Here is a 27428-nt window from a genome sequence, read left to right on the forward strand (position 1 = left end):
GCTTCCTCAACCAGTTACTTCATTCAACCGGGGGTACAAGTGAGCACTACCCTACCAGTGGACTTGAATACCACTTAAGGCTACGTTAAAATGTTAGAAGTTGTGTTTGAATCACGTCAGAATCTGTGACAACAATCATTGTGAGGCTTCATTCACATTGTATATTTTGGACACATTGGTGTTAGGATAGGGTACACAAAAGACAGGGGATAGTGTGCCCTGAGCTTGCCCCAACCTCTGTCCCTTCCTATAGCCCCCCCACGCTAAACCGTGGGGCAACTACTTGAAGACTCGAGATACTCTGAGTAAGTGTGGAAAGGGCAACACAAACAGACTGACAAACATGAAACCTAAAAGAATCGTAAACAAGCCGGAGTCACAACTAGAGGGTACGTCAAAAGCAGAATCAGAAAGCAGAGAGTCAAAGTCCAAAACTAGCCGAGTTAGCAACAATATAGATACAGATACTGAGCAATACAAACTAGCAGCAACCAGGTGGAGAAAGGGATTTTCAAACACTGGCACTGGAGACTTGTGAAGCTGCAATTTATGCAGCCAGAACTCCACCTCCAGAATCTGATAGGAGCTGGACAGTTCCTGGGAATTAACCCCTGACGGTGCAGAATAACCAGGCACCAAGCAGAGGTTCAAAGTCCCAGCCCCTCCTAGACAGCGCGAGATCTTAGCAGCCGCTGCCCAGGACGAGAGGTGGAGTTTGCGCGGATACGCGCCGGGGTACGGAGAACGCTGCTGGCACCACCAGAAGTCCCAGCAATCTCCCTAGCGAACCTGACAGTACCCCCCCCCCTGACGGGGGGCCTTCGGACCCCTAGATCTTAAAGATGGCTTCTGAGGGTTGGCCTGATGAAACAACCTGAGTAACCGTGGAGCATGAACATCTCTAGCCGGAACCCAAGACCTATCCTCAGGACCAAAACCCTTCCAATGGACCAGGTACTGCAGGGAGTTACCTACCCATCTGGAATTCACCACTTTTTCCACTTCAAATTCCAGATTCCCCTCCACAATAGATGGAGAAGGAGGGTCAGGAAGAGGCAAAACAGGCTCAACATACCGCTTCAGAAGACTCTTATGGAAGGTGTTATGGACCCGCCACCCTGCTGGAAGTGTAATCTTAAAGGACACCGGGTTAACCATATGAGTAACAACAAACGGACCCACAAACCTGGGCGCAAACTTCAAAGAGGGGACCTTCAATTTAAGGTTTTTCGTGGATAACCACACTTTATCCCCCACCACAAACGTATCAGAGTTAGTGCGCCTTCTTTCAGTCTGTTGGACCATAGAATTTTGTGCCCTCCGAATACTCTCCCGAACTTGTGACCAGAGCGAGCGCAACTTGGATGCAATAGCTTCCGCTCGAGGAATATTAGAGACAGGCACAGATGAAAAAGAGAAACGAGGATGAAAACCATAATTGCAGAAAAACGGAGATACCTGTGTGGACGAACTACAGTGGTTATTAATAGCAAATTCTGCCAACGGAAGGAATTTCACCCACTGGTCCTGACTGTCCGAGACAAAGAGTCGCAGATATTGAATCATCTCCTGATTCATTCTCTCGGACTGACCATTAGACTCAGGATGAAACGCCGACGAGAACGACAGATTAACTTCCAGTCTAGAACAAAATGCTCGCCAAAATTTGGAAACAAATTGTACGCCCCTATCTGACACAATATCATCTGGTATACCATGGAGGCGTACAATATTCTGTATAAATAATTCAGCTAATTCTTCAGCTGAAGGTAACTTTTTTAATGGAACAAAGTGTCCCATTTTAGAGAAACGGTCCACTACCACCCAAATCACTGTACAGCCTTGAGATGCTGGCAGATCAGTGACAAAATCCATTGACACTTTAGACCACGGCCTGGTGGGAACTGGAAGCGGAAGAAGAGGCCCCTCAGGACGTCTCCTGGGAGTCTTTCCTCGTGCACAGACCTGACAGGCTTGGACAAATGCGTGCACATCCTTAGTCATGTGAGGCCACCAGTAACTTCTCTTTAAGAGATCCAAGGTACTCCGCATTCCCGGATGACCTGCCAATACCGAGCAATGCGTCTCCTCCAACACTCTCAAACGACAAGAAAGAGGAACGAATAATTTGCCTTCCGGAAGGTCTTTAGGTGCAGATCTTTGTCCTGCTAAAATTTGAGAGGAGAGGTGGGAGGAGACAGCTGCCAGCACAACCCCTGGAGACAAAATATTACTGTCAGTAGCCTCTGGAAGCTCAGGAGTCCCGAAGCTACGGGACAAGGCATCAGCCTTCACATTTTTTGACCCAGGTCGGTAGGTGACCACAAAATTGAAGCGAGAAAAAAACAAAGCCCACCTAGCCTGACGTGAGTTCAAGCGTTTAGCCGTATCCAAATATACTAAGTTCTTATGATCTGTGAGCACAGTTATCGGATGAAGAGCTCCCTCCAAAAAGTGTCGCCAGACTTCAAATGCCCACTTAATGGCAAGGAGCTCTCGATTACCAATATCATAATTCCTCTCACAGGAGGAAAACTTTCTAGAGAAATATGCACAGGGCCTAAGTCTGGTGAGAGTGGAGGACCCCTGAGACAACACTGCACCTACTCCTACCTCGGAGGCATCAACCTCCACAACAAACGGTAGAGAGAGGTCAGGTTGAACCAAAACTGGGGCTGACGAGAATGCCGCTTTTAAAGTTTCAAACGCTGAGCAAGCGGCAGGGGACCAGTTGTTTGGATCAGCACCCTTACGGGTTAGATCCGTGAGGGGTTTGGCGATCACAGAAAAGTTCTTTATAAAGTTCCGATAATAGTTAGCGAAACCTAAAAAACGTTGTAGGGCCTTAAGATTGGTAGGCCGAACCCAGTCCGTGAGCGCCTGAACCTTACTCGGATCCATCTGTACATCAGAGGGAGTCACAACATAACCTAAGAAGGAAACCTTCTGGACGCAAAAAACACACTTTTCCAGCTTAGCGAAGAGGTGGTTTTTGCGCAACCTGGTAAGTACTTGGCGGAGATGTTGCTGGTGAGAAACCATATCAGGGGAGAAAATCAAAATATCGTCTAGATACACCACCATAAACACACCGATGTAATCATGAAAGATGGAGTTCATAAACCCTTGAAAAACCGCTGGGGCATTACTCAAACCAAAGGGCATAACCAGGTATTCAAAGTGTCCCAAAGGTGTATTAAATGCGGTTTTCCACTCATCCCCTTCTCGGACCCGAATCAGGTTATAAGCCCCTCTGAGATCTAATTTAGAGAAAACTTGGGCCCCAGAAACCTGATTTAAGAGATCCGGGATCAAGGGGAGAGGACCTGAGTTTTTTACCGTTATCTTATTTAATTCTCGATAATCAATACACGGCCGTAAAGCACCATCTTTTTTCTCAACAAAAAAGAACCCGGCCCCAGTGGGCGACTCAGAGGGACGGATATGTCCGATTGCCAAACTCTCATCAATATAACTCTTCAGTGCCTCCCGTTCTGGTACTGACAGGTTATATATACGACCCTTTGGCAATCTAGCATCAGGAAGAAGGTCAATTTTACAATCAACCTCCCTGTGAGGAGGAAGGACTTGGGACAAGGGTTTTGAAAACACATCAGAGTAGTCAGAGAGAAAACCTGGAAGACTCTGATCTTCCGTCACTACTGTACATAATGAAACTCTGGTCAGGTGATCCTTACAGAGAGGACCCCAATGAACCAGCTCCAGAGTTTCCCAATTAATTACCGGATTATGGATCCGGAGCCAGGGTAGACCAAGAATGACATTTTCAGACAAGTTTTCCATAACTAGAAAAGAACACCATTCTTCATGCATAGCTCCTACCATAAGCTTTATCTGCGGGGTTCGGAATTTGATCAACCCTGCCTGTAGAGGGGTCAAATCCGCACCCGACATCTGGATAGGAGTGGACAATGGAATCAATGACATGCAAAACTGAGAGACAAAATTATAATCGATTAAATTAGTTGCAGCACCTGAATCTAAAAAGGCGCGACCAATGCAGGAAACAGACTGAAACTTAACCGTACAAGGTAAATACATTCTAGACACAATAGGGAGTACCTGAGCTCCTAAGCAGTCCCCCCGACTACTGCTTAGGAGCGGAAGTTTTTCCTGCTGCTGCCTCTTGGAACAGGTGTTGATCTGATGATCAGGACTTCCACAGTAGAAACAAAGATGGCATTTTATTCGATGTTGCTTCCGCTGTGCAGGAGAGATGCTATCCAGCTCCATGGATTCCAATTCTGGACTACCTGGAGACAGACTGGCCGCTGGCTGACAGTCAGGGGACACCCGAGGTGATCGCCTGGATCTTAAGCGACGATCAACTCGGATGACCAGAGTCATAGCATCATCTAATGTCTGAGGCTCGGCATAAGCTAAGACTAAATTCTGTACTCGGTCTGACAGTCCGGACATAAATTGGTCTTTTAGGGCGCAGTCATTCCATTGCGAGTCAGTCACATACTGTCTGAACTGGGCACAATAATCTTCTGCGGTCCGTTTTTCCCTGACACAGAGATCTAAGGTGGGAAACAGCAAGTGCTCGGCGGTCAGGTTCGTCATAAATCTGGCCTAAAGCAGAAAAAAAAGCGTCAAGAGAAGAACGGGATGGAGAGTCAGGTGGGAGAGAAAAGGCCCAATTTTGCGGATCCCCACGCAACAGGGAAATTACCACACCCACCCTTTGAATCTCCGTGCCCGATGAACGAGGACGTAAAGAAAAATAAAGTTTACAGCCCTCCCGAAATGAAAAAAATTTCTTACGGTCACCAAAAAACACGTCAGGGAGAGGAACCTTAGGTTCAGGCATAGGTGGCAGTGGGTCCTGCGGTGATGTCTGCCGTGGAACCTGCATAGATTCCTGAATTTGGAGACGGGAAGCTAGATCCTGAACAAGCTGAGTTAGGGTCTGGACCTGAGTGACCACAGCTGAAAAAGGCTCCATGGGAGGAGAGAATGTAGCAGGTCAGATACAGGATGCAGACCTATGTATAGGCCAGTGTTTCTGTTAGGATAGGGTACACAAAAGACAGGGGATAGTGTGCCCTGAGCTTGCCCCAACCTCTGTCCCTTCCTATAGCCCCCCCACGCTAAACCGTGGGGCAACTACTTGAAGACTCGAGATACTCTGAGTAAGTGTGGAAAGGGCAACACAAACAGACTGACAAACATGAAACCTAAAAGAATCGTAAACAAGCCGGAGTCACAACTAGAGGGTACGTCAAAAGCAGAATCAGAAAGCAGAGAGTCAAAGTCCAAAACTAGCCGAGTTAGCAACAATATAGATACAGATACTGAGCAATACAAACTAGCAGCAACCAGGTGGAGAAAGGGATTTTCAAACACTGGCACTGGAGACTTGTGAAGCTGCAATTTATGCAGCCAGAACTCCACCTCCAGAATCTGATAGGAGCTGGACAGTTCCTGGGAATTAACCCCTGACGGTGCAGAATAACCAGGCACCAAGCAGAGGTTCAAAGTCCCAGCCCCTCCTAGACAGCGCGAGATCTTAGCAGCCGCTGCCCAGGACGAGAGGTGGAGTTTGCGCGGATACGCGCCGGGGTACGGAGAACGCTGCTGGCACCACCAGAAGTCCCAGCAATCTCCCTAGCGAACCTGACAATTGGGGGATATTTATCAGGGCCTCTGTACCACGTCAGTGGCCTAGAAGCCCTGAAAAAATTGCAAATGCTAGCTACCACCTGCGATTATTTACCCCAATCCACCAGGAGTTACCGCAGTGCTCTTGCTGCAGACTACAAATTTTCACATGTAAAAATTTGCCAGCAGCGGTCATTTCTATGCCAGGCAGGACCGGAGCCTCTTGATGTATCGAGCAGCAGTGGGGCTATCGCGAGCGCTGGCGTATGATAAATATCCCCCATTAAGTGTGTACGCCCTTTATATACACTTAATGTATCCATAGAATACTACTGGCTGGGGCAGAAAACGCTGGATGCAAAAGCACAATAGACCAGATTTTTCCATTCTGCTGTATATACTCGGTGAAGACCATAATAGCTTATGGGGATTGATGCAACTATAGGACATCCATTCCCTGTCTCCGCTGGCTCTGGAGCTCCCCAGTGATGTCCAGATTAAGGCTGCATTCACACTACCGCAAGGGGGACGTATATACGGCCGATATACGTCCCCTATAGACGGCAATGGGCGCGCGGCGCCCTACGGGAGTGGTATGGTGCCGCACACCATATAACCCTATGGAGAGGGCTGGGGGTGAGCAGCGCTCTCCCCCTCCTCCTCTCCCCGCACGCTGCCGTGTGCCCGCTACGGCGGGCACCGGTCGTGTGAATTCAGCCTAAGACCGTGATATCACTGGGAGAAACACCCTGAACACGGGCAGCAGCCAATCACTGGCTGCTGCTGATCGCTCCTCCTCCTTCCATCCTGGGGGAGGAGCAGAACCCAAAGATTTTCCCACAATATCCTCCTTAAAACGGAGAGAATAAATGGGTTTGAATTGAGCCTTGTCTCTCCTGTTACTGCTGAGGGTACACTGCCATACAGCTAAAGAGCAGCCTTTGTGTCATTCAATGGAGCTCATTTATGCAGAATAGAGAACCCCATTCCCATGATTACATTTCTTTTTCATTAAATGCATGCGGGAGCGGATATATTTACATCAATTTCAATGGAAGTCATTTGTCCTATACAGTATATGAGAGGAAAATGCTGTGTGTATGGATTTCACAGGATTTATTTAATATTTTGTGATCAGTTGTTAACATTGTAAAAATACCTTCTGCATCAATTATATAGATTTTCTCGAACCTGCTGCTTTTTTCCTCTATTTAGCAATAGATACTCGCAGCAAATCTAACAGCCGCTATAATAGGACTGCATGAATTATTCTACAGTATTATAGCATGGAAACAACCCGCAGTACAGGTTTACAGAGCATTTTCTCTTAAATATTCATATTTTGCACCGAAAAGCAACAATAGATTTATAGTACACTGCGGTATAATAGGACTTTTAACTGTTTTCACACGGTGTAGAAAAATATCTTTTGTTTTTATGATTTCAACAGGTCCCAAGTATAACTAAATTGAAATAAAGATTTCTGTTCAGTACAGCAGAGCTGGGGGTCAGGGTGTATTCTTCCACTGACCACAGAATTTATGCTGCAATAGTAAATGGTGCAGCAAAAACAATTTCAAACATCATTTTTACTTGATGTGGCCTTAAAGATCAAGGTAAACATTCAACATAGGCAATGACCCAACTTACACAAAGTACAATAATGGTTGGATCTTACCTGTGTAAGAGTGGATGAAGGAATGGAATGAAAACAGGAGCAACATTGGGAAGGGGTCCGGACGGTGGTCTGAAGTAAGGACAATGTCCCTAATGCACCTTACATACTGGATCGGTGCCCTAAGATATCCTAAAGACTCCTGCACTGACAATAACAGTATCAAAAAACCTCTCTGTACAGGGGACTACATGGCCCTATTCATTCCCTAACAAGTGTCCTGGTGCATTTTTAGATGAGCACTAAGCTACATTTTTCATCAGCAGGTGGGGCAGGTGGCTGGCTATATTCAGGGGGCTGGCTGGCTATATACTTAGGGGCATAGGCCGCTTATATACTGGGGGCAGGGGGCTGCCTATATAATGGGATAGCTAGCTATATACTTGGGGGCATGGGCTGGCTATATACTGGGGGCAGATAGCTATATATTGGGGAGCAGGAGGCTGGCTAACTATAGGCAACTGACCAGCTGGATTCAGTGTTCATTACCACATTTTATATGAGAAAACAATTTGTTTCTATGCATGATCACTCCAGCAGCGGTGGTCGTATCCATGGACAGCTGTAATACGCTTCTAAGAGACCATATGACTAAATGTACGGAACATTTAAACAAAAATAACATTAATTTGAAGATATGTATGTATATATATAGCAGATGAATTACATTAAATGGGAATGGCCGGATTAGAATATTGCTTTAAGGGACATTGGGGACACATATTGACTGTGAGTAAGTCTGTCTCTCAATGATCTCCCCTTCCTGTGTGTAACCAGGGGTGAAGGGTCCATTTCATCCACAATGTCATGGTCCATATGCAGTATGTGCCAGTGTATTTGGAGGATATTCCTGACTTCTTTGGCTCTTCTAGTCAATTTGGTAATGAGCCTAAGAGGTTCCCTAGACAAGTAGTTCACAGTGTTTTTTCTCGAGGGCATTGATAAGCTTTACCCAATACAAATTCAGGATAGCCCTTAGCCAAGAATCATTAGTGAACGTCATTACCTGGGTTCTAAACTCCCCATGTGAGGAGCAATTACACCTTAGGCCTCATTCAGATGGCTCTCTGTGGGGGATGTATATGAGGCTGCATATACGTCCCCATAGGCGGCAACGGCGGCCCGGCAGCGTGGCACTGATCCGCGCCGTACACGGGGAAAAGACATTTTTCCTCCAAAACAGCTGCACCCTTCCCATTGAGGTGCAGCCCATCCCTACTGTAGAACCTGTAGCCGACAGCAAAGTCAGCCCAGTTCTCCATGAACCCAAAGCCCTACTTCCTACACCAACTTTTTGAGCCACTTATTTACCTCCCTTGGATGAATTGTAGTATATTAACATTACACAAAAGCACTGTATAATCCCAGCCCCCTGCACTGTATAAAGCCCCCTCCCCCCGCCAACTGTATAATGCCCCCACCTCGCACTATATTTCTTTTAGTGGATATCTACTACTCCTCATCGGCAAAAAATACTCCTTAAAATGGTAAGAGGAGTATTATTACTTTCTGGGAAAAAATGTAGTGTGACCTCTGAGAGCAAGGGTGACAGTGAGCAGCATTGTTGGGTCCCTTTTCTTATAGGGAAAGGTGCTAATAGTTTAGTGATAGATGCTGACAGTTTCCCCATAAAGTATAAGGCAAGACAATAGCTAATGGTAACACAAGGACACGTTGAGTATTATCCTTGAATATTGAAGAAGTGAAGTGTTTCACATGTTGCAATCAATAGTCATCACTTTGTGTCTTATTACTGTATAGTACTTTTCCCATGTACTTTTCTTATTTGCTTTTAGAACTTTACGAGCTATAGGTTGCCATGGAAACATAGTGACATATTTAAATATTATTTTCCCATAAATGTATTTTTATTTCAGACCTGTACAATTCTTTATACCTGACACAATTCCTAGTAAATAATAGCTTTCTTCTCTTCATAGGCTTTTATAATATTGAAAAGATGTTTTTTTCTTTCTTATACTTTAGGAACTGCAGGAAGAAAGTATTTTACCAAAAAAGAGACGCCGGCCTCCTACCCTTCGGAAACCATCGCTGGTCAAAAGAAAGATTACACGTAAGAATTCAGTGATTGGGGGGGGTCCGTGTGGAATATAAAGCATTGAATACTGATGTGGGGGAGTGTTGTCTAGTTTTAAAAGATTATACTACATTAAAAGTTCTCAAAATTGCCAACCCCTGGGCGCTCCTATTTTGGCACTTCCAGCTCCACCTCCACTATCTTCATATACTGCTGTGGCCAGTGGTCAGGTGTAGTGGTCACTGGGGGTGCCTAGGAAGCATCAGAAAGAGAGCAGCACAGGTAGGGCGAGTGTGCATACTGCTATTATTTAAAGGTGGGAGACACACTGCATATGCCATAATTATTTAAAGGGAACCTGACTGCCGGAGGCGGGGGTAACCCAACTTAAAATCAGAATCTCTTTAAAGGGAACATATCAGCAGAAATTGGCCTACCAGTATGTTGTGAAGCAGATCCACACCTTCCAGATCATTTTTTTTTCTTACACTTATTTTCTTTGATAGTTTACCGTGGAGGAATCATCTTGAGGATCAACTATGAAGTGAGTGTTAATTGATTGTATAAAGTCTGGGAGGAAGAGCACTCTGCACTGAGGTTAAGCTTTACCTTGCTCCGAACATCCCCTTCAGTATGATTTCTACCATGCAGAATATTTCAGGAGAGCCTGATTGTGATGTCCCAGGTCACCGCAAAAAGGCCATTCTGAGACAGGGAGAGCTTGACTTCAGAGTTAAACTCTCCGCCTCCATGAGTTTATACAACCAATTTACATCTCACTTCAAGGTAGATCTTCTGGATAATGTCACAACTATGGCTCATGAAAGAAACAGAAAATGGAAGATGTTACTCTGCTTGAAAACATACCATCCTGGTTTATTAGGTCAATTTCTGCAGGTTCCCTTTAATGAGAAACATTGATTGTTTTTTACTCGTGATTTCATTTTTTTTAAATATTTTAGATATGACTGAGGAAGAACAGCTGGCACTGGCAGTAAAGATTAGTCAACAGGAGCAAACAACACAAAAGAAATACACCCAAGAAGAGGAGGAGGAGCTGATCAAAAAAGCTATAGAAGAAAGCCTTCATGTAAGTATATCATTCATATGTTTAGGGCCTGTTTAGATATTGTTTTCTGTAGCCGATTTTGGGACGTCAAAATACACAACAAACACTTTTCAAATTTAACTCTAATAGTCGCTTGCCCTATTTTGCCTTGTTTTCAGCAGTGAAATAACGTGCATGTGGCTAAGACCTATTGTACAATGCTAATCGGTGGTTTAAACTGAGGCGCAAAATGGCATTTTCCAAATTAGTAATTTATGTGCGGGCGTACATTGGAAATGTGACCATTCACCAGTCGATTGATCTGTGTCATGTCTACCAGTTTATTGAGATAGAAAATTACAAACTTTCACTTTCCTTGTCTTTTCAGAGCTGTCAAGTTACTGATACTCCCATTAGTGAGGCAGAGGATGAAGTTGCAAATGAAACGTCTTCGAGAAAAGAACAATTAAGTTTAAACAACCATAATGAAGAAACACATTCGCCCAAGGAGTCTACACTTTCAGAAGACACATCAAAAAGTCCAGTTGTTCTCTTGCAGCGTTTAAGTCAAGATATTGTGGAAAGCTCTAGTGTCATCTTATCTCCTAACTGCAAGGATCCGGTTTCATGCATAGAAAACCGGCTTCAAACTCCTCTGTCTCCATGTTACAGTAGAGACTATGTAAAATTCTCCCCCGCTAAAGAAGTTCCCTTAAGCCCTGTTTTTCCAAAGAGGCCCCCTCTTTCATGCAGACTGGTTCCCTGCAGACTATTTCAGGAAAAAAGCGCAAGTGCTGAAAAGCTGGTAGATGATTTAGATGACCATTGCACCCACTGTTCAGAGAGTCCCCAGATGGACTCCTCTGTGGGACCTACCTCATGCTCTCAAGGAGAAAGCTCAAGTCAAAATTATTTAGGAAGCACAAATTGCCTTTCCACTGACAAATCTAAGAAAATAGACTGCAAGGATAGTTCTTCTGCAGATAGAAGTGAAGGCAGGTCAGACATGCAGAATCAAAGTGGGAGTAAGGTTCACTATTACTGGGGTATTCCTTTCTGTCCAAGGGGTGTGGATCCTAGCGAATACACCAAAGTCATACTCTGCCAGCTTGAAGTGTATCAGAAACACTTAAAAAGTGCTCAGAGACAGCTTTTGCATAAAATGGATTATGGACAACCAATCCATCTTGCAGATTCAGGTCAAGAAAGTTTGAAAGAGGACACTCAAAAAAGCAACAATCCAGAAGATGCTGAAGATGGTGCAAGTGAAGATGACACACAAAAGCTTGAGGAGGATGAGAAAGAGGATAGTTCTGACAGTCAGGAGACCCTGGAGCGATCCAGCAAAAGGCAGAAGGTTGTCCACAGTCCAGCACAGACAGTCCTGGAAAATGACCATTGCTGTTCATCTCCGTCAGGTGATAAAGATAATGCGAAGGTAAGTGATCTGGTCATACACGCATTGATTTGTTAAGGAAGCCATTGTGTAGATTTTTTATCTGGTTTTTGATGCCACATCTACAAATAGTCTTTATGTCCTAACAAAAATAAAGTAATTGCTCCAACAAGCCTTGTTAGAAAGCAATTGGTCTTCCATAGCTCATAGATAGGGATGACCCTATGAGAGGTAACAATGAAGCATCCCGGGCTCGTTTACAACTAGATCAATGTTTCTCATATATTGTGGAGTGTAAGGTGTTGTGGACTGAATGGTCTTATTACACCTTGAATAATAAGCTTATCACTCCCTTGGCCTGACGGTTGCATTACCCCACCTTCGCTACTCCTTACTATGAAATAAAAATACGTCAACCTGACCTTTTATAGTTCTTCAAGCAATTAATTTCGAGCTGTACTGCTCTCCCCCCTGGGGAATTTTTGGCCATGTTCCATGTGGCTTAGGGTGTCTTCATTCTATGCAAGTATTTTTTCACTTCTCATTTTCAGGTGCAACTTGGGACACACGAAGGATGCCCCTTATTTCCCCTGCTTTTTATTTTAGCTCTTAGACGATCACCAACTCTGTATGTTCTCGGATGGCCTATTGTTGCTTGTCTCTTTGCCCTTGACCACCAGTTTTCTTGAAATAGTCACAATACTTAGCCGACTGTTTTCTCTATACTGATGTGTTGAGCTGAACTGATGTGACAGGTGCCTGTAGCAGCTATCCCCCTCTCCCCATGGTGAGAACATGTTTATAGGGAATAGCTGTGCATGTTGTGCGGTTACTGACAGCTTTGTGCTATACACACACTCTTCTGTGTGTATGTTGGGTGTGCTAGGAGTTTGCAGAAATGAGGAGTTTGTGTCTATAAACCACAATGCTTTTTCTTCATAGCAACGATGGATAGATTTCAAACAGCGTTAAAAAAGTATTCCTCGTAAAACAAAAGTTGAGGACTCCCAGTATAACGGTTGATGCAGAGGTCTGGAACAAATGTGGAATTTCACAGTGAATTCACCAGTTTTTGCTTGTTTGTTTTTTTTTTCACCCTGTAGCTGTGTTACTAGTTTTGCAGAAGGTGGCAGTGTTGCACTGTTGCGCATTTGTGATACATACTATGTATTTGCTTACAGTAAAAGCCTGTTTGGTACAGGGTCTGGTGGATGTAGGCAATAAATATGTAACTACCTAACATGCATTGAATGGTGGTAAGCTGCTGTTATAAGCAATGCAATGTAAGTCATGATCTTTCAGCAGAATGCGGATTTCTGTGTATAGCAGCCTGTATTCTGTCTACGGATCATCTGCCCCCCTCCCCTCCAACTTATACTGTCCTCATATATCCATAAAGCCGAACTTAATCCCATCTAGTTTCACCATTCTGCTTTAAGTGACAGCGCCCCCTACTCCTCCTGTGAAAGTGAGCAAGAGGTGGTGCAGCAGACTTTAAGACCACACCTATGGTGCATCTACAATGCTCATTTGCATATAATAGAATTTCAGAATGCTTATGATGGCAGTTCACTTCACCGACAAGGCCATATGATTAGTTTATATGTGCACAGGGAACAGAGTTTGGTTACACTGTTACACCACAAGCGGGAAAAAATCCCAACAGATCCTGCATAGTAATTGTGTCCTAATTCAGTATGAACGTTACTTTATTTGTAAAGTGCTCCGGAATTTGATTATTATTATTATGTCACATCCAAAATGAGTGCTAATTTTTGATGCAAGGTCTGGGTCTAACCTTTAAAGGGTAAAAGAAGAAAGTTTTTACTGTTCTTATCAGCTCATATTGATGGTCATGGCAGAGACTGTCAAAAAATCCAGAGGATAGGGGATAACTTCCTAATCAGTAGGACACCCCCCCCCCCCCCAGTCATTAGGAGAATGGGGATCTCGTTCTCATGAATGGTTGGAGCGGCCCTCCTGCTCAATTCTTTTCTATAGGAATGGTCCCATAGACCTGTATAGAGTGGCAGGCCGAGCCAAGTTTGGACCCACTCCAATTAGGAAGTTAGCTCCTATCCTGTGGATTGAGGATGACTTCCTAAGTGTAACGGGGACCAGCAAACCTGAATACAAATACATTTTTAAATGTATAATTGTGAAAATGTCCCTTTTCAGATAAGATATTGAAGACAGATGTGTACCGTTGTATTGTAGAGCCCATTACAAGCTCCCTGTATCCGGCCTTTCCTGCACTATAGGCGTCTTGTGTGTGGCTGCAGTTGCTTCTGCTTTGTTGCCCCACAGCGTTTAGTAAGTGACAGGTTAAGCAATGGGTATGAGCCGAGGTATATTTCACATGTACAATCCCGAGACTGAGTTGTCAGCGCTGACACATTGACTGAAATGTTGTATTCCTGGGGGTTTCGCAGCTGCAGGGCCTGCACTTTCACACATCTTTTACAAGTGCTAAATACAAGTTACACGTAGGAATAATCATATGCTCAGAATGTTCCTTCTTTCCACAGTACAATCATAATGTATATAGGAGGGAAGATGGAGACATGAGGTGATGGAGCAGTGCAGTGCAGGTATTGTGTGTTGTAGGTGACTGTCAGTATGGGCACGGTTATATGAAGAACGGATAGATAGTGGCCTGTCCTGTTATCAGACGTTCATCTCCTATGCTGTGGGAAGAAGAATAGGGATAAGTATTGTTTATAGGGAAATAAAACCCATCTCCCTGCTGGACTGTATGCTGCCCTCTCTCGGGTCTTTCTTTATGCTGCACTTTCTCATTTCTCTCTCTTGCCTGTTTATCTCTATGACCCCATCTATTATGGTTTCCCCCACTAATCTTTTTTGCACATTATTTTGAAACTTAAATTCCCCCAAATGTTCTCCAAACAAAAATGATACCTCATAATAGTTGTGGAGCTTTTCACTCTGCTAAACCGGTGGAGGAAAACCTAGAATATGCAGCAAGTTTCCTGGTTCCTGCTAATGGCATCTGCTGGACATATGGTGCCTCTGCCATAAGACTTCCACCATATGTAGTAACACCTACTGAAGAGATGTTAATGTCATCATTATTTCATTATTGCTAACAATACAGATACTAAGGTTTGTTATTCATTATTGGTTAGTTATGTAATTACTGTACAATATGTTTGAAATAATCCCATATGAATTTATGTGTTTTATTTCGGTGTAAAGGTTCTGGCTACTCCTTTTTATTGGGCAAGGGGTCTTTCTGATGCCAGTGACTTGCAAGCAAAGATTTGGAGGGAACCTGGCATCAGCTCACTCAAAATTAACTCAAAATGAACATTATTAATGAATTCCCTATTTTGTTTCGGTCATTTTGATATATAATACGTGTAGTCTCGGGCAAACAGGGCGACTATGGGAGGCTTTTTGTAGAGTAGCAGGGGATTTTTTTTTTATTACATGGGGAAATTTCATTGTATTTTTATGAATATTTATTAATATTTCTTTTGTATTTTTACTTTATATGTCCCTCATGAGGTCATAAAAGACCCATGGGGAACATTTTTTCACTTTTTTTTTTTTTTATTTTACTTTATTTATTTTCTATTACAAGTTTTCCCCTGAGGCATCTATAAGAGCCTGAGACTGGGGATTCTGATCAGAGATGGACTGGATCTAATTAGACCCAGCAACTCTAATTAACCCCTTTAGACCCGGCGGTCACGTGACAGCCGAGTCTATGGAGCTGGCGGCAACACCGGCTCTGCTCATTACGCTCCTTCAGCACGATGCTGTGAGGAGCAGAGAAAGGAGAAGCGGTAACAAACCACATCTCCCTTCTCCCTAGGGTCTCTGAGTGTCTCTGACACCCGGAGACCAGGTCCTGCTCATGTGCTTAAACTGCAGCTAAAAGGGTGAAGGACCTTAAAATGATGCAAATTCACCTGTGGGGCTCTTGGCTCCAGAGCTGTTAATGGAGACTGGAGCTCCTCAGGCTCATTTGCCTCATTTTTAAAGTCTAAAAGGGCATAAGGAGCTAAAAGAAGAGCAGATCCTGCTAGAGGGGGAGCAAGCCAGCATGTAAGTATGCTTGGTTTACAACCCTTCTTCCTGGTGGTAGATGTTTTTTAATGTTTCCTTTATATCTGGATAGGTTTTTGCTGTGTTGTGAGTGTGGGCATTTTGTCTGAGACAGAAAAATATTGATGTTCTTGTTCTCAGTGAAATACAGCCCCTGTATTACATGTAGGAAGTCGCCGCTTGTCTGATGATTCATATACATCATAGACTGATTAGTAACGTAAATTGGAGAGAACTGGTCTTAAAAGGATGGAAAAGATTTATTCTAGATGTTCCTTCCTGTGTTTATATCGCTGACTGACAGCCAAGTTTCCCTAGAACAGTGATGGAAAACCTTTTAGAGACTGAGTGCCCAAACTACAACCAAAACCCACTTATTAACCCCTTCACGCTCTGCGACGGATATAACCACCGCAGATCTATGAAGGGTGCGCAAAGAGGGCTCACGGGCACAGACGGGCTTTGCTGCATATTGTAGCAAAGATCCATCGCTATCACCCACGGTTGGTGCTTGCACCGATTGCGGGTGTTAACCTCTTGTCTGCCACCGGCACTTAAAACGCGGCGGCGCATGGTTTGCCATGACAGCCTCTGGTCTTCTTCACACCCGAGTCTGCATGGTTTCTGCATATTTGTTACAATGAGCCAGTGGCTCATTCTAATGAATCCTATGCAAAAACGCCATATACTGCAATACAGTAGTATTGCAGTATATGGTAGGAACCCTTGATGGTCTAAGAAATAGTGGGGAAAAAAGTTTAAAAAATGTAAAATATTAAAAATTCAAATGAGCCCCCTTTCCCTAGAACTGATATAAAACATAATAAACAGTAAAAATCACAGAAACATTAGGTATCGCTGTGTCCCAAAATGCCCGATCAATCAAAATCTAAAAACGGTTACGGCCGGCGGTGACCTCCATTTAGGAAATGGCGCCCAAATGTCCGGAAGGCGGCTTTTATACCTTTTTACATGATATAAAAAATGGAATAGAAAGGGACCAAAACGTTGAGTAGTCAACAAAATGGTAGCAATGAAAATGTCGGCTCATTTTGCAAAAAATGACACCTCCCCCAGCCCAGTACACCAAAGTATGAAAAAGTTATTAGCATCAGAAGATGGCAAAAAAATGTTTTTCTTTTTCGTAAACATTTGTTTAATTTTTGAAAATGTATTTAAACACGATAAAACCTGTATAAATTTGGTATCACCGCGATCGCACCGAACCAAAGATTTAAGTTGATGTGTTATTTGGAGCGCACAGTGAAGGTCGTAAAAACTGAGCCCACAAGAACGTGACGCACATGCGCTTTTTGTGTTTTCAAAAGATGAGTCCCTAGTCACACAGCAGATGCTAATGAAAGGTACAATATAACATATCTTTTTTTCTGTAAAACCTATTTTTTAATACAAAAACACTTTGGCAGTGTATGTACTATGCTCTGTGGGAACTGGGGGAGTGCTAAAAATGGGTCTCCTGGTGACAGGTTCCCTTTAATAAAGATTCTGACATTGAATATTTATACCATTGTGCTACCCTCTAGTTTTTTCTGTTGGAGATGGCTAGAACTGTTACCTCCGCTGTTCATGTACAAGTTTCATACACTGTAGTTGATATTTGTCTCATCCTATTTCTATTTTCTCTCCTTTCCCAGGCCCTGTTTACCAAGCGGCAGCCAAGTGAGTGTGCAGGAGTAGCTTCAGTGGCACCTGGTGAGAGGTGAGATCAGTCACGAGCTGTGTTTCCCATCGATGAGAAGTTTTTCCAGGGCATGCTTGTAGTTTCCCATTGATAAGACGTTGCAGATGATCACCCGCAGGCAGCTGTACACCTCCTTATATGGGAAATTCACTTTCTTCCCTCAATGAGACTGATTTTTCCCACTCGGCATCTAGTAGGCACCTGGCTGCGGGCCACGCGCCATCCCTCTGGAGTGCACTTCCTAGCAACGTGATCATTTTTCATGTTTCAGGTGCATTTCTTCTTGGCATAAACACGTTTCAAGAGCAGGCGGTAGTCTTGTCACAGGGGAGATAACTTACTTGTTCAGAGAGTAGTTAGAGCTCTTAATGTAATCGTCTGAAAATTAGTGGAAGCACAGGCACCGAGCTGTAACGTTACTGACTGTGGCGTGACATCAGATGTGCCTAAGTGTCCCTCACTCTATAATAGCAGCTCTTTTATTACTTGCACAACAAACAAGGGGAACAGGATCAGGATGAAGGGGTTCTGCAATGTGCATTGTTCTTGATGTCATTTGCAGAGCATTGCCTTCATTTGTGCTGCTCGTACATAAACGTAGATGTTGGAGGCGGGGAGAGCGTCCTCTGTGGACTTTGTTTCACCACATGGATACTTTATCATTAATCCTAGCTGTCTTCTAAGTGTTTCTAGTATGGCTGAGTGTAATACATTTTACCTGTACACTTGAGCTGACTTGCCAAATATGGAGCATTGGCAAAACATGTGTATATGTCATCCAGGTCCTCTGCAGAAACCGTATGTTCCTTAGGTAAACACTTGTTATTACCTGCTTTTCATATGCACCAGATCTATCATAATATTGGTTTTTCTGCTCCTCTGAAATGCATACAAAGCACTTTGGGCACACCGAAGAGCCTTCCAATAATAAAGCTGTTGGGTATTACAAGTACAAAGGCAACCTGTGTTAGGATATGTTGACATAATCCACGTCTTTTTATCTGTCTTTCTTGTAGTCCTGGGAGTATTAGAGAGAAGGCTGAAATCTCTAGCGATATTCTACCGCACGATGTGCACACAACTAAGATATTATGAAGAGTCTGTACACGTGTCAGGAGGAAGCTTTTCTTCCCCAAATTCCTATCCCTTATGAGATCTAGCAACAATCACCCGTACATATCAGTGTGCTCATACAGATAATCCCTATTAAACCTACAGAGGTTTAGTCCAGCTGCTAAATTGAGAGATGATATTCTATGGCTACACTCCTTACATGATAAAGGAGTTTGGTGTCTTCATTTGTTTCTACACTTGCTTAATGAATGTAGATAATTTAGTGCTACAACAAGTAAGTGGAAGGATGCACATGGTGGGGACAATGATGAAGACTGTTAATGGCGTGTTATTTATGGCTTCCTCGTTTGGTTTCACAGGAATTGCCACAAAACTGAATGGCTGTTACAATGTATTGCTTAATAGCAAACATAATAGAAAATAGTCGCTTGTTAAGCTGCGCAGTAGGTGGTCACCACGCGTGTCCTTAATCCAAATTAATAAAGCCTTGACTTAAAGGGGTCCAGTAATCTGCCATGTCAGAGCTTGTACTCGCCATAACATAATAATTGTGGAGGATCTTTTTATAAACTCTGTTTCTGCTCTATGTATCTTAGAGATTTTTGAATAAATTGACAACGTGTCAAATTGACAAAGGGTCCTAGCGCACTCTCCCACTGTCCAGACTATAAAAAACACAAGCACCCCCTTTTTTTTTTGTTTTTTATTTCCTGTAGCTTCACAGAATGTTACACTGTGCAGGAGCACTCCCCCAGCCCACTGGGTGCAGACAGGGGAAAGAGAATGCTCCTGCACAAGGAAAACAAATATAAGAAGATTACCACAGTCACCGTGCCCGAATCTATGAGTAAGTGCTCCTGGCTTATTATAAGGGATTTTGATAGTTTGATACGTGTGACGTACCTGGCTGCGGGTGTATAGAGAGAGCTCAAAGGCTGAGCCCTCTCCATACAAGGTTGTAGCAAACGCCCACCGGCAACACCCAGGTGTTAACCCTTCGATCAACACGGCAATGCATGTGCAAAAGTGCAGCCATATTGGCTTTGATCATCGCTCCCTGTGACGTCATCATACCCCATTTATGTGCAATTTGCACATTGTAATTGATGATGTGGAAAATCCCCATATACTGTCATACCGTACTATGGTTGTATAGGGTAGAATTAATCCGACAATCTAGGGTTTAAGTACCCAAGGGAGTCTGAAAAATAGCAAAAAAATAATCATTAAAAATAACATAATTCAAATCACCCCCCCCCCTTTCCCTAGGACTGATAAAAAAATAAACAGTTAAAATTATGAACATGTTGGGTATCGCCGTGTCACAAAATCTCCGATCAAAATATAATAATGGTTCCTGCAACGGAAGATGGTGCCCATGTTAAAAAATTGCCACTTTTATGCCTTTTTGAAACATATAAAAATGTAATAAAAAGTGATCAAAGTGATCACACTCACAGCTTCGTACACTGAAGTATTCTGAAGTTATTAGCGCCAGAAGATGAAAGTGAAGAATTTTTTTGTGGTTTTTATTTTTGTTAATGTTTGAAAAATTATAAAACCTACCGTATATACGCGAGTATAAGCCGCGGCCCCTTATTTTACCACCAAAAACTGTGAAATCCTATTGCCTCGAGTATAAGTTGAGGTTGGGAAATGCATTGCTCACAGCCTCCCAGTATGTAGCCAGAAAGCCCCCAGTGTTATACAGCCTGCCAGCCCCCTGTAGTATACAGCCTGCCAGCCCCCTGTAGTATACAGCCTTCCAGCCCCCTGTAGTATACAGCCTGCCAGCCCCCCGTAGTATACAGCCTGCCAGCCCCCCGTAGTATACAGCCTGCCAGCCCCCCGTAGTATACAGCCTGCCAGCCCCCCGTAGTATACAGCCTGCCAGCCCCCTGTAGTATACAGCCTGCCAGCCCCCTGTAGTATACAGCCTGCCAGCCCCCTGTAGTATACAGCCTGCCAGCCCCCTGTAGTATACAGCCTGCCAGCCCCCTGTAGTATACAGCCTGCCAGCCCCCTGTAGTATACAGCCTGCCAGCCCCCTGTAGTATACAGCCTGCCAGCCCCCTGTAGTATACAGCCTGCCAGCCCCCTGTAGTATACAGCCTGCCAGCCCCCTGTAGTATACAGCCTGCCAGCCCCCTGTAGTATACAGCCTGCCAGCCCCCTGTAGTATACAGCCTGCCAGCCCCCTGTAGTATACAGCCTGCCAGCCCCCTGTAGTATACAGCCTGCCAGCCCCCTGTAGTATACAGCCTGCCAGCCCCCTGTAGTATACAGCTTGCCAGCCCCCTGTAGTATACAGCCTGCCAGCCCCCTGTAGTATACAGCCTGCCAGCCCCCTGTAGTATACAGCCTGCCAGCCCCCTGTAGTATACAGCCTGCCAGCCCCCTGTAGTATACAGCTTGCCAGCCCCCTGTTTGCCAACCACATTAAAAAAGCAACCTTCCATACTCCCCTTCGGCCAGTAGGGGATAGCCGATATTTCGGTCCCGCTCCCTGATGCTCCGATCTGCCGGCCGGTGCACACTATGATGTCATCAGCGGCAACGGCTACTGTGCGGGGGCCGGCTGATCACATGGACGCGTCTCCGCCAGCTGTTACAACAAAGAGAAGAGGAGCCGCGCCGGAGAGTGAGAATGTACGTGTTTTTTTTTTTTTGTTTTTTTTAATTCACTTGTGTATAATCCAAGGTCAGGTTTTTCAGCACATTTTTTTTGTACTGGAAAACTCGGCTTATACACAAGCATAGACGGTATATAAATTTTGTATCCCTGTGGTCGTACCAACCCAAATACCATCACTATGAAGTGCAATTTGTTACGGAGAAGTGCCCTCACACTGGTCGCTATGGACTACTGTACTGGTTTAGTATTACAAATAGCCTCATGTCACCTCTGTTTGGGCTCCAATAAAAAACACACACATCACCTTTGTCTGCAGTTTTAGTTTCAGTGAAGCCTGTGCAGTACACACATGTGTTATAGATCCATTACACGCACACGGGATTACTACTCTGGCTTCATTGAAGCAACACACAGGCGCCCGTCTGTAGGTGCACCAAATATAACTCTTTGTTTATTACAGCCACGAACAGAGATAATTTGGGGAACCCCTGAGCTAAAAATATTAATTAACTATTTTAAGGATCTGTGCTTTACATTTGATGCACCTGAATGCGGCACCCCCATAGATGAGCTTTTCTCGGCAGCTAATAAACATAGAATGGGGCCGTTCTTATTGTAGTGGCTGCACTGAGTTACTGCAGCTTAGCTCCTATGTGATTAGTAGGAGCCGATGTGTAGTGACCTGATCTGACAATTTCTGTGAATGTTGAGCTGCTTGATGTTCTATTCTGAGAACAGCTGATGTGTGGGGCTGCTTGGTTAATGTGGTATTCTGTGGATATGTGATTAAATTGGTTTTTCAGACTTGTACTACTAACAACCTGTCCATAGGCATATAACCCCGACACACCAGCCTACTACTTCTTAGCGCCGCATCTGCAGTGCGGCTACTTATATAATCTATAATTCTTAAACAATAAGCAAACTATATATTAAGAGAAAATATTCTTCTTCTATACTTGTCATTTTTGTCTTGATCCTTTTTTGCGATGCCTCCTATTTATGCCATTATTTCGTTTTTGCCATTTTTTGGATTTCTCTAGTGAAAAACTTCAATTTATTTGCCTCTTGCAGCGCTGTTTCACCAACTGCTGTGAGGAATGACAGACACCTTATGGCACATACTGAGATTGCCCAGGAAGAAGAGATTACAGTCTGCCCAGGTATGGTGAAATAACAAATAATTATTTTCTGTTCTTTTAGATGTTTTTGATTTCCAGATCACTGAAGCAATGCTGTAGCAGTAGTCCAGACAGAGATGCGTGAGGTTTGTATCATAGGTATATCTATGATATACATGTTCTATTGAACAACTGCAGATCAGCAGCTTTGAAGACTTTTGAGGCAGTTTTTAGACAGAAGATATTGATGATCTATCCTTGGATTAAGGTTATGAATGTAGGTTGGTCTTTCCCCCAATGATGAGCTGATATTAGGAGCTGCAGGACTGTCATTGCACAATATACCTCGCACACCTTTCAGTCACTTGTGTGGGAGCTGATCAATGCATTGTACACAGCCATTGGGTGGAAGTTCTGGCTTTTGGTGATCTATCCTAGTTTCTGCTCACCTTTTGAATGTGTTCCCTACAGTGATTCAGGTAAGGTTACATTAGAATCTGTAAGGATTCCTTGTATCCACCAGTGTTTTCAAGGTGAGGGAGAGACAGAGGCCACTTGTTTTTTTGGTTGTTTTATTGTATGAAGGTGATATTAGGTCATGGTCATACTAACGTCTGTTACTAAACTATTACTGAAGGACAATCCATCACCACGATTTAGCTACCCAAACTGATGTGTTGCATAGGGCACATGCTAACCATGACATTGTTTTATATTTTAGCTTCTTTTGTGCCTAGAAGTGAACTTTATAATTTTGCAGATGATGCTGAAGTGCTTAGGGTCCTTAGAGCACCTCATTGCCCTGACTCCACAGCAATAACAAAACACCCACCTACCTTACAGCACTTTCTCTCCAGCTACACAGCTACATTGTCATTTCTGGGACCAGCTAGAAGTGGAACCCGAGACCTGAGGTGATCTGCCAAAGCACTTTAGCCTCCATTGCATATTGGAGGCTGAAGTGCTGCCATGAAGTTGTGGCATGTAGGGAGCAGCTGGACCATAAAAACAAATCATGGGAGACATGGGTAGCCCTACGTAACTGAGCAGGTAGTTTATGTAGGTAAGTAGTGGTGACAGATTCTCTTTAAAATGGGGTTCCTTCATTGAGTCAGGTTTTTTAGATGGCCAAACATTGCACAGTTTTTGACCTTCAAAGGTAGGACACAAAGCCTTACAATAACATAATGGAGTATTAACCTTTTTTTTGCTGTGTTACATGTTTGATATTGGAAATATAGATTAGTTTTAGGGACTGATGAGAGTGACCTCAATCTCTGGTTCCCACTGGAGAATATGTTGGTGACATTAAAGCAGTAGGAGATAAAAAAATTTTTAGTTCTGACTGGATAATTAGTACTTTTGGATATGTTCTTGTGCTTTTATGAAATAATGTAATACAATATATGCTTAATAGTATTAAGCCGTCTTAACCTAATTATTTGCTGTACAGAAACCCAGCCTAATTCAGCAAGACAGGAGGAATCTGATGAAGATACAGCTGAAGTAACGGAGAAACCACCAGAGTCTCAGGTAACAATGAAAGCAAAAATGGAAACTGACCTAAGAAACGTCCTATCCCTGTGTTATGGTATACGTGCTAGTCACTCTAGTCATTCAGAGAGACACGGGACTCTAACCTGTAAGAATCATATCCATGTCATGTGAATAGACCGCCAAGCGTGGGAAAAATCCATTCTCATCATTTGCAATGACATACATCAGATACTCTCTAAGGAGCTATATGAAAGCTCCTAAATTGTGACTATAATCTTTCTGTTGTAGAATCCAATTCTGTTTACACACAAAAAGATGTATAAGATCAGTATTGTGTAGGTGGACTTTTATATGTATGAGTAGTAGCTAAGTTGGCTGTAAAGCCTCTCTATGCAAAAGGGGATGTTCAAACTTACTGATCAAACTAAATAAAAACTAAATTCACATGTAATAGACTTCAAATAAGACCTACCCTGAAAATTGGTCCTAGCCTGATTTTTAACCATTTTCGAATTAAAGAAAATCTACCATCAAAATCATGTTAAACCAGGGACACTTACTCATAGATCCTGGCACTGTGACTGGTAATCCCCTGATGCTTATTATACATGGTTTCCTTCCTTCTAAAATCAACTTTAAAATGTATGCTAATTAATCTGAAGGACTCTGGGGGTTGTTTACAGGTCCCCTCCGGGATATCTTTTAACTGGTTGAGCAGAGCAGGTCTCCCCTCCCACTGCACTTCCTGCTGCTGCAAGATTACATAGGCAGAGGGAGGAGGGAGAGAGCAGGGGGAGGGCAAGACATGTTCTGCTGATTGTAACAGCCCGTGATGCCGCACCCACCAGAGCTCCTCAGACTCATTAGAATAATTTTAAAAGTTTATTTTAGAAGGTCAGGAGGTCATGGATGACAAATATAAGAAGATCCCCACAGTCACAACATTTGGATCTATAAGTAAGTGTTCCGGATTTATCATGCTTGATTTTGATTGTTGATTTCCTTTAAGATTGAAAAATAAGCACAACTCCAAAGGTAATGTTTACAGGGGCACACTCCTGATAGCTACATCCTCTGCACCTAGAAAAATTGTGGTGTCATCTTAAAGAGAAGAATCTCCCCTTGAAGTTTGCATCAGGATTGCGTTTTTTAAGTGTAAGCATTAATATAACTGTCCATTCAAGGACTCACACCCTCACTCCTCCTTCCACTTTTAGGTTGGAGGACAGGAGAACAGGATACTCTGCTGTACTCCGTTGTATGGATATGCTTGGAATCCATCTGACCTGCATACAACTGAGGGCTAAAACTATGATAAGAATGTAGCTTAATATGTTAGTGAAAATGAAATCAGGTTTTTGATAGATGGAATAGATACAATCACGTGTTGTGATTGCTCCATTTGCACAACATTTAAAATCTATATTAGATATGGATGCTTATTAATATTGTCAGGGGCTGCAGCTGCTTAGCTTTAAAAAAAAAAGGGAAGAAAAAAATCACAAGAGCAAAATTTAAATACAGAAATCAAAGGCAATTAAGAAAACACATTTTTGGTGAATACATTTTTTTCACCGCTGTGGAGGATTGAAGGAACTGTTACTTTTTCTTATTAAATAAGGGAAATCTAAGCTCATATAGTTATTTTCTTAATATTTTTTGCCATCCTGTGTTTCCATGGTGACCACTTACTTTGAAGTCTATGAAATAAAGCAAAGTTAATTCCATGAAAAGACTGGGGTGAAAGGTCTGTAGTTCCTCCTGTTTTCTTTCAAGATAATACATTTTTACAAGGAATGAGTGCAGCTGTTCTCACCTTGTTTTGTTTTGTTTTTGAGTCTTCACATTTTGTTAATCTGCAATACAATGAACTTGTGGATCTGGTGAAATTTTTGAAGGCAAATTGTCAGTCACCTATTTGACAGTTCCTTATATAATACAAAGTCGGCGCTTTACCCTTACGGGGAATGGAAAGTTGAACAATGAACAAACCCGCTCTGGGATTGTCAGGTGCATTTAACACTATTGTGTAGAGATCTCTATTATACAAATACATCACTACTATACCCCCATACACATGCAAGTTACATTTTCAATGGGGAAGGGGAAGAAGTTGGAGCCAGACTCCTCTGCAAGCATTCTTTTATGGAAATAAAGAACTGGGCCTCGGGCGTACATTTGCATCATTTTAAAAGTGGATTTTTGAAGGAAGAAGGCAAATGATAACAAATCTAAGATTACCACAGGCATGGTGGATATATTAGTAAGGCCCCGCCGTGCATGTATATGTCCATCTGGAGAAGGGAGGGGAAGTGAGCACTTTTTACCCCTCCTCTCTCCATAGGAAGCCGTGGGGCTGGCTGGCTTGCTCGTAGTGTAGTGTGACACTATGTGCTCGCCTCACCATGACCAGGTGCTATAGACATCTGAGGGGTGTGTACTACGGCCTCAAAAAAGGTGCAGCCTTATCACCGCTCCCTATAGAGTTGGGTCCATGGGGTGTAAATCTGGTGGTAGTTTTCCTTTAATTCTTCCTTCCCTCCAATGTTTGCTGTCAGGGAAGTGTTACGAGTTAACCTCTATGTATTTGGGATTGATCAGGCACCATAACATACAGAATCCTCTGTGAGAGGTTTGCTACATTGTTCTTTTGATCTTATTGGTTTTGAGTAATCCTGTTTATGATTACCCCCAAAACAGATCCTAGATGATTTCTGATGAATGCCCTACATACAAATAAATAGACATTTTAATAACAGTAGGAGTTTTTTGTATAGCAATGTTGCGCCATATCACTAGAGTGAAATACGGCCACATTCCCCAGGGCCAGTTTGGGCAAAACTAAAAGTGGAGTCCCAAAACAGAACTATTTTACAAGCAGACACCTTCAGTAAGAGGCTCCCTTTAGCCCTGCACAGTAGTAACACTTTGTAGTGTACAAACCGTTTGCAACCTGTAATATGTGACTGTAGGAGAATTGATTAGGAGATAGACAGATGATAGAAGAAAAATATGAGCAATAATTTCTAGATAGATGATAGATTTATAGATGCAGAAATATAAACTTTATTATACACAAAAATTATATAATGTTGCACAGCACTCTTCATAAAAGGAGCTACAAAAAACGGCCCAGGTCCCCAAAAAACATAATAAACATAAAAATAATTTTGCACTCTGACTGGAGCTCCCAATATTATAATTGTTCATCCTTTTAGGATATTCCTCCACTTTTTATGCCAAAGAAAGAAGAAAGTTTCTCCACATGATTTGTGTAAGCAAACAACTTCCAATGGGAATAGACCACCATTCAGTACCTCCTTAGTGCGGTTTTCCTTCCCCGATTCCATCATTAACCATAGCAGAACACTAGAAGAAAATATTTGCACAAATGGCGTAGTACGTTCTTAAAATTAGTTGTCTTTTATTAAAATATACTCACAAATATACTTTAAAACTGCGCATATCAGATATTACAGAGGACGCCAGCTACACATGCTCGCCCGACCCTAGGTTTCGCCCCTTCTTTCGGGGCGTTGATAATAT

The 27428-nt window shown here is 43.1% G+C and overlaps 1 protein-coding gene across 6 annotated transcripts in view; it reads left to right on the forward strand.

Moving 5' to 3' along the window:
* Window positions 1-27428, forward strand: part of UIMC1 (ubiquitin interaction motif containing 1) — a 66879-nt gene that overhangs the window by 17114 nt on the left and 22337 nt on the right. For all 6 annotated transcript variants that reach the window (XR_011854862.1, XM_072146239.1, XM_072146241.1 and 3 more), the window contains exons 3-8: window positions 9287-9374; window positions 10301-10428; window positions 10775-11824; window positions 17509-17573; window positions 22339-22427; window positions 23839-23918. Coding sequence is in view for 5 of the 6 variants with exons in the window: in XM_072146239.1 (XP_072002340.1) it covers window positions 9287-9374; window positions 10301-10428; window positions 10775-11824; window positions 17509-17573; window positions 22339-22427; window positions 23839-23918 (1500 nt within the window). In the remaining variant the exon portion in view is untranslated. The remainder of the gene's footprint in view (window positions 1-9286; window positions 9375-10300; window positions 10429-10774; window positions 11825-17508; window positions 17574-22338; window positions 22428-23838; window positions 23919-27428) is intronic.

Source organism: Engystomops pustulosus, chromosome 4 (assembly GCF_040894005.1).
Source record: "Engystomops pustulosus chromosome 4, aEngPut4.maternal, whole genome shotgun sequence".
Classification (NCBI taxonomy): domain Eukaryota; kingdom Metazoa; phylum Chordata; class Amphibia; order Anura; family Leptodactylidae; genus Engystomops; species Engystomops pustulosus.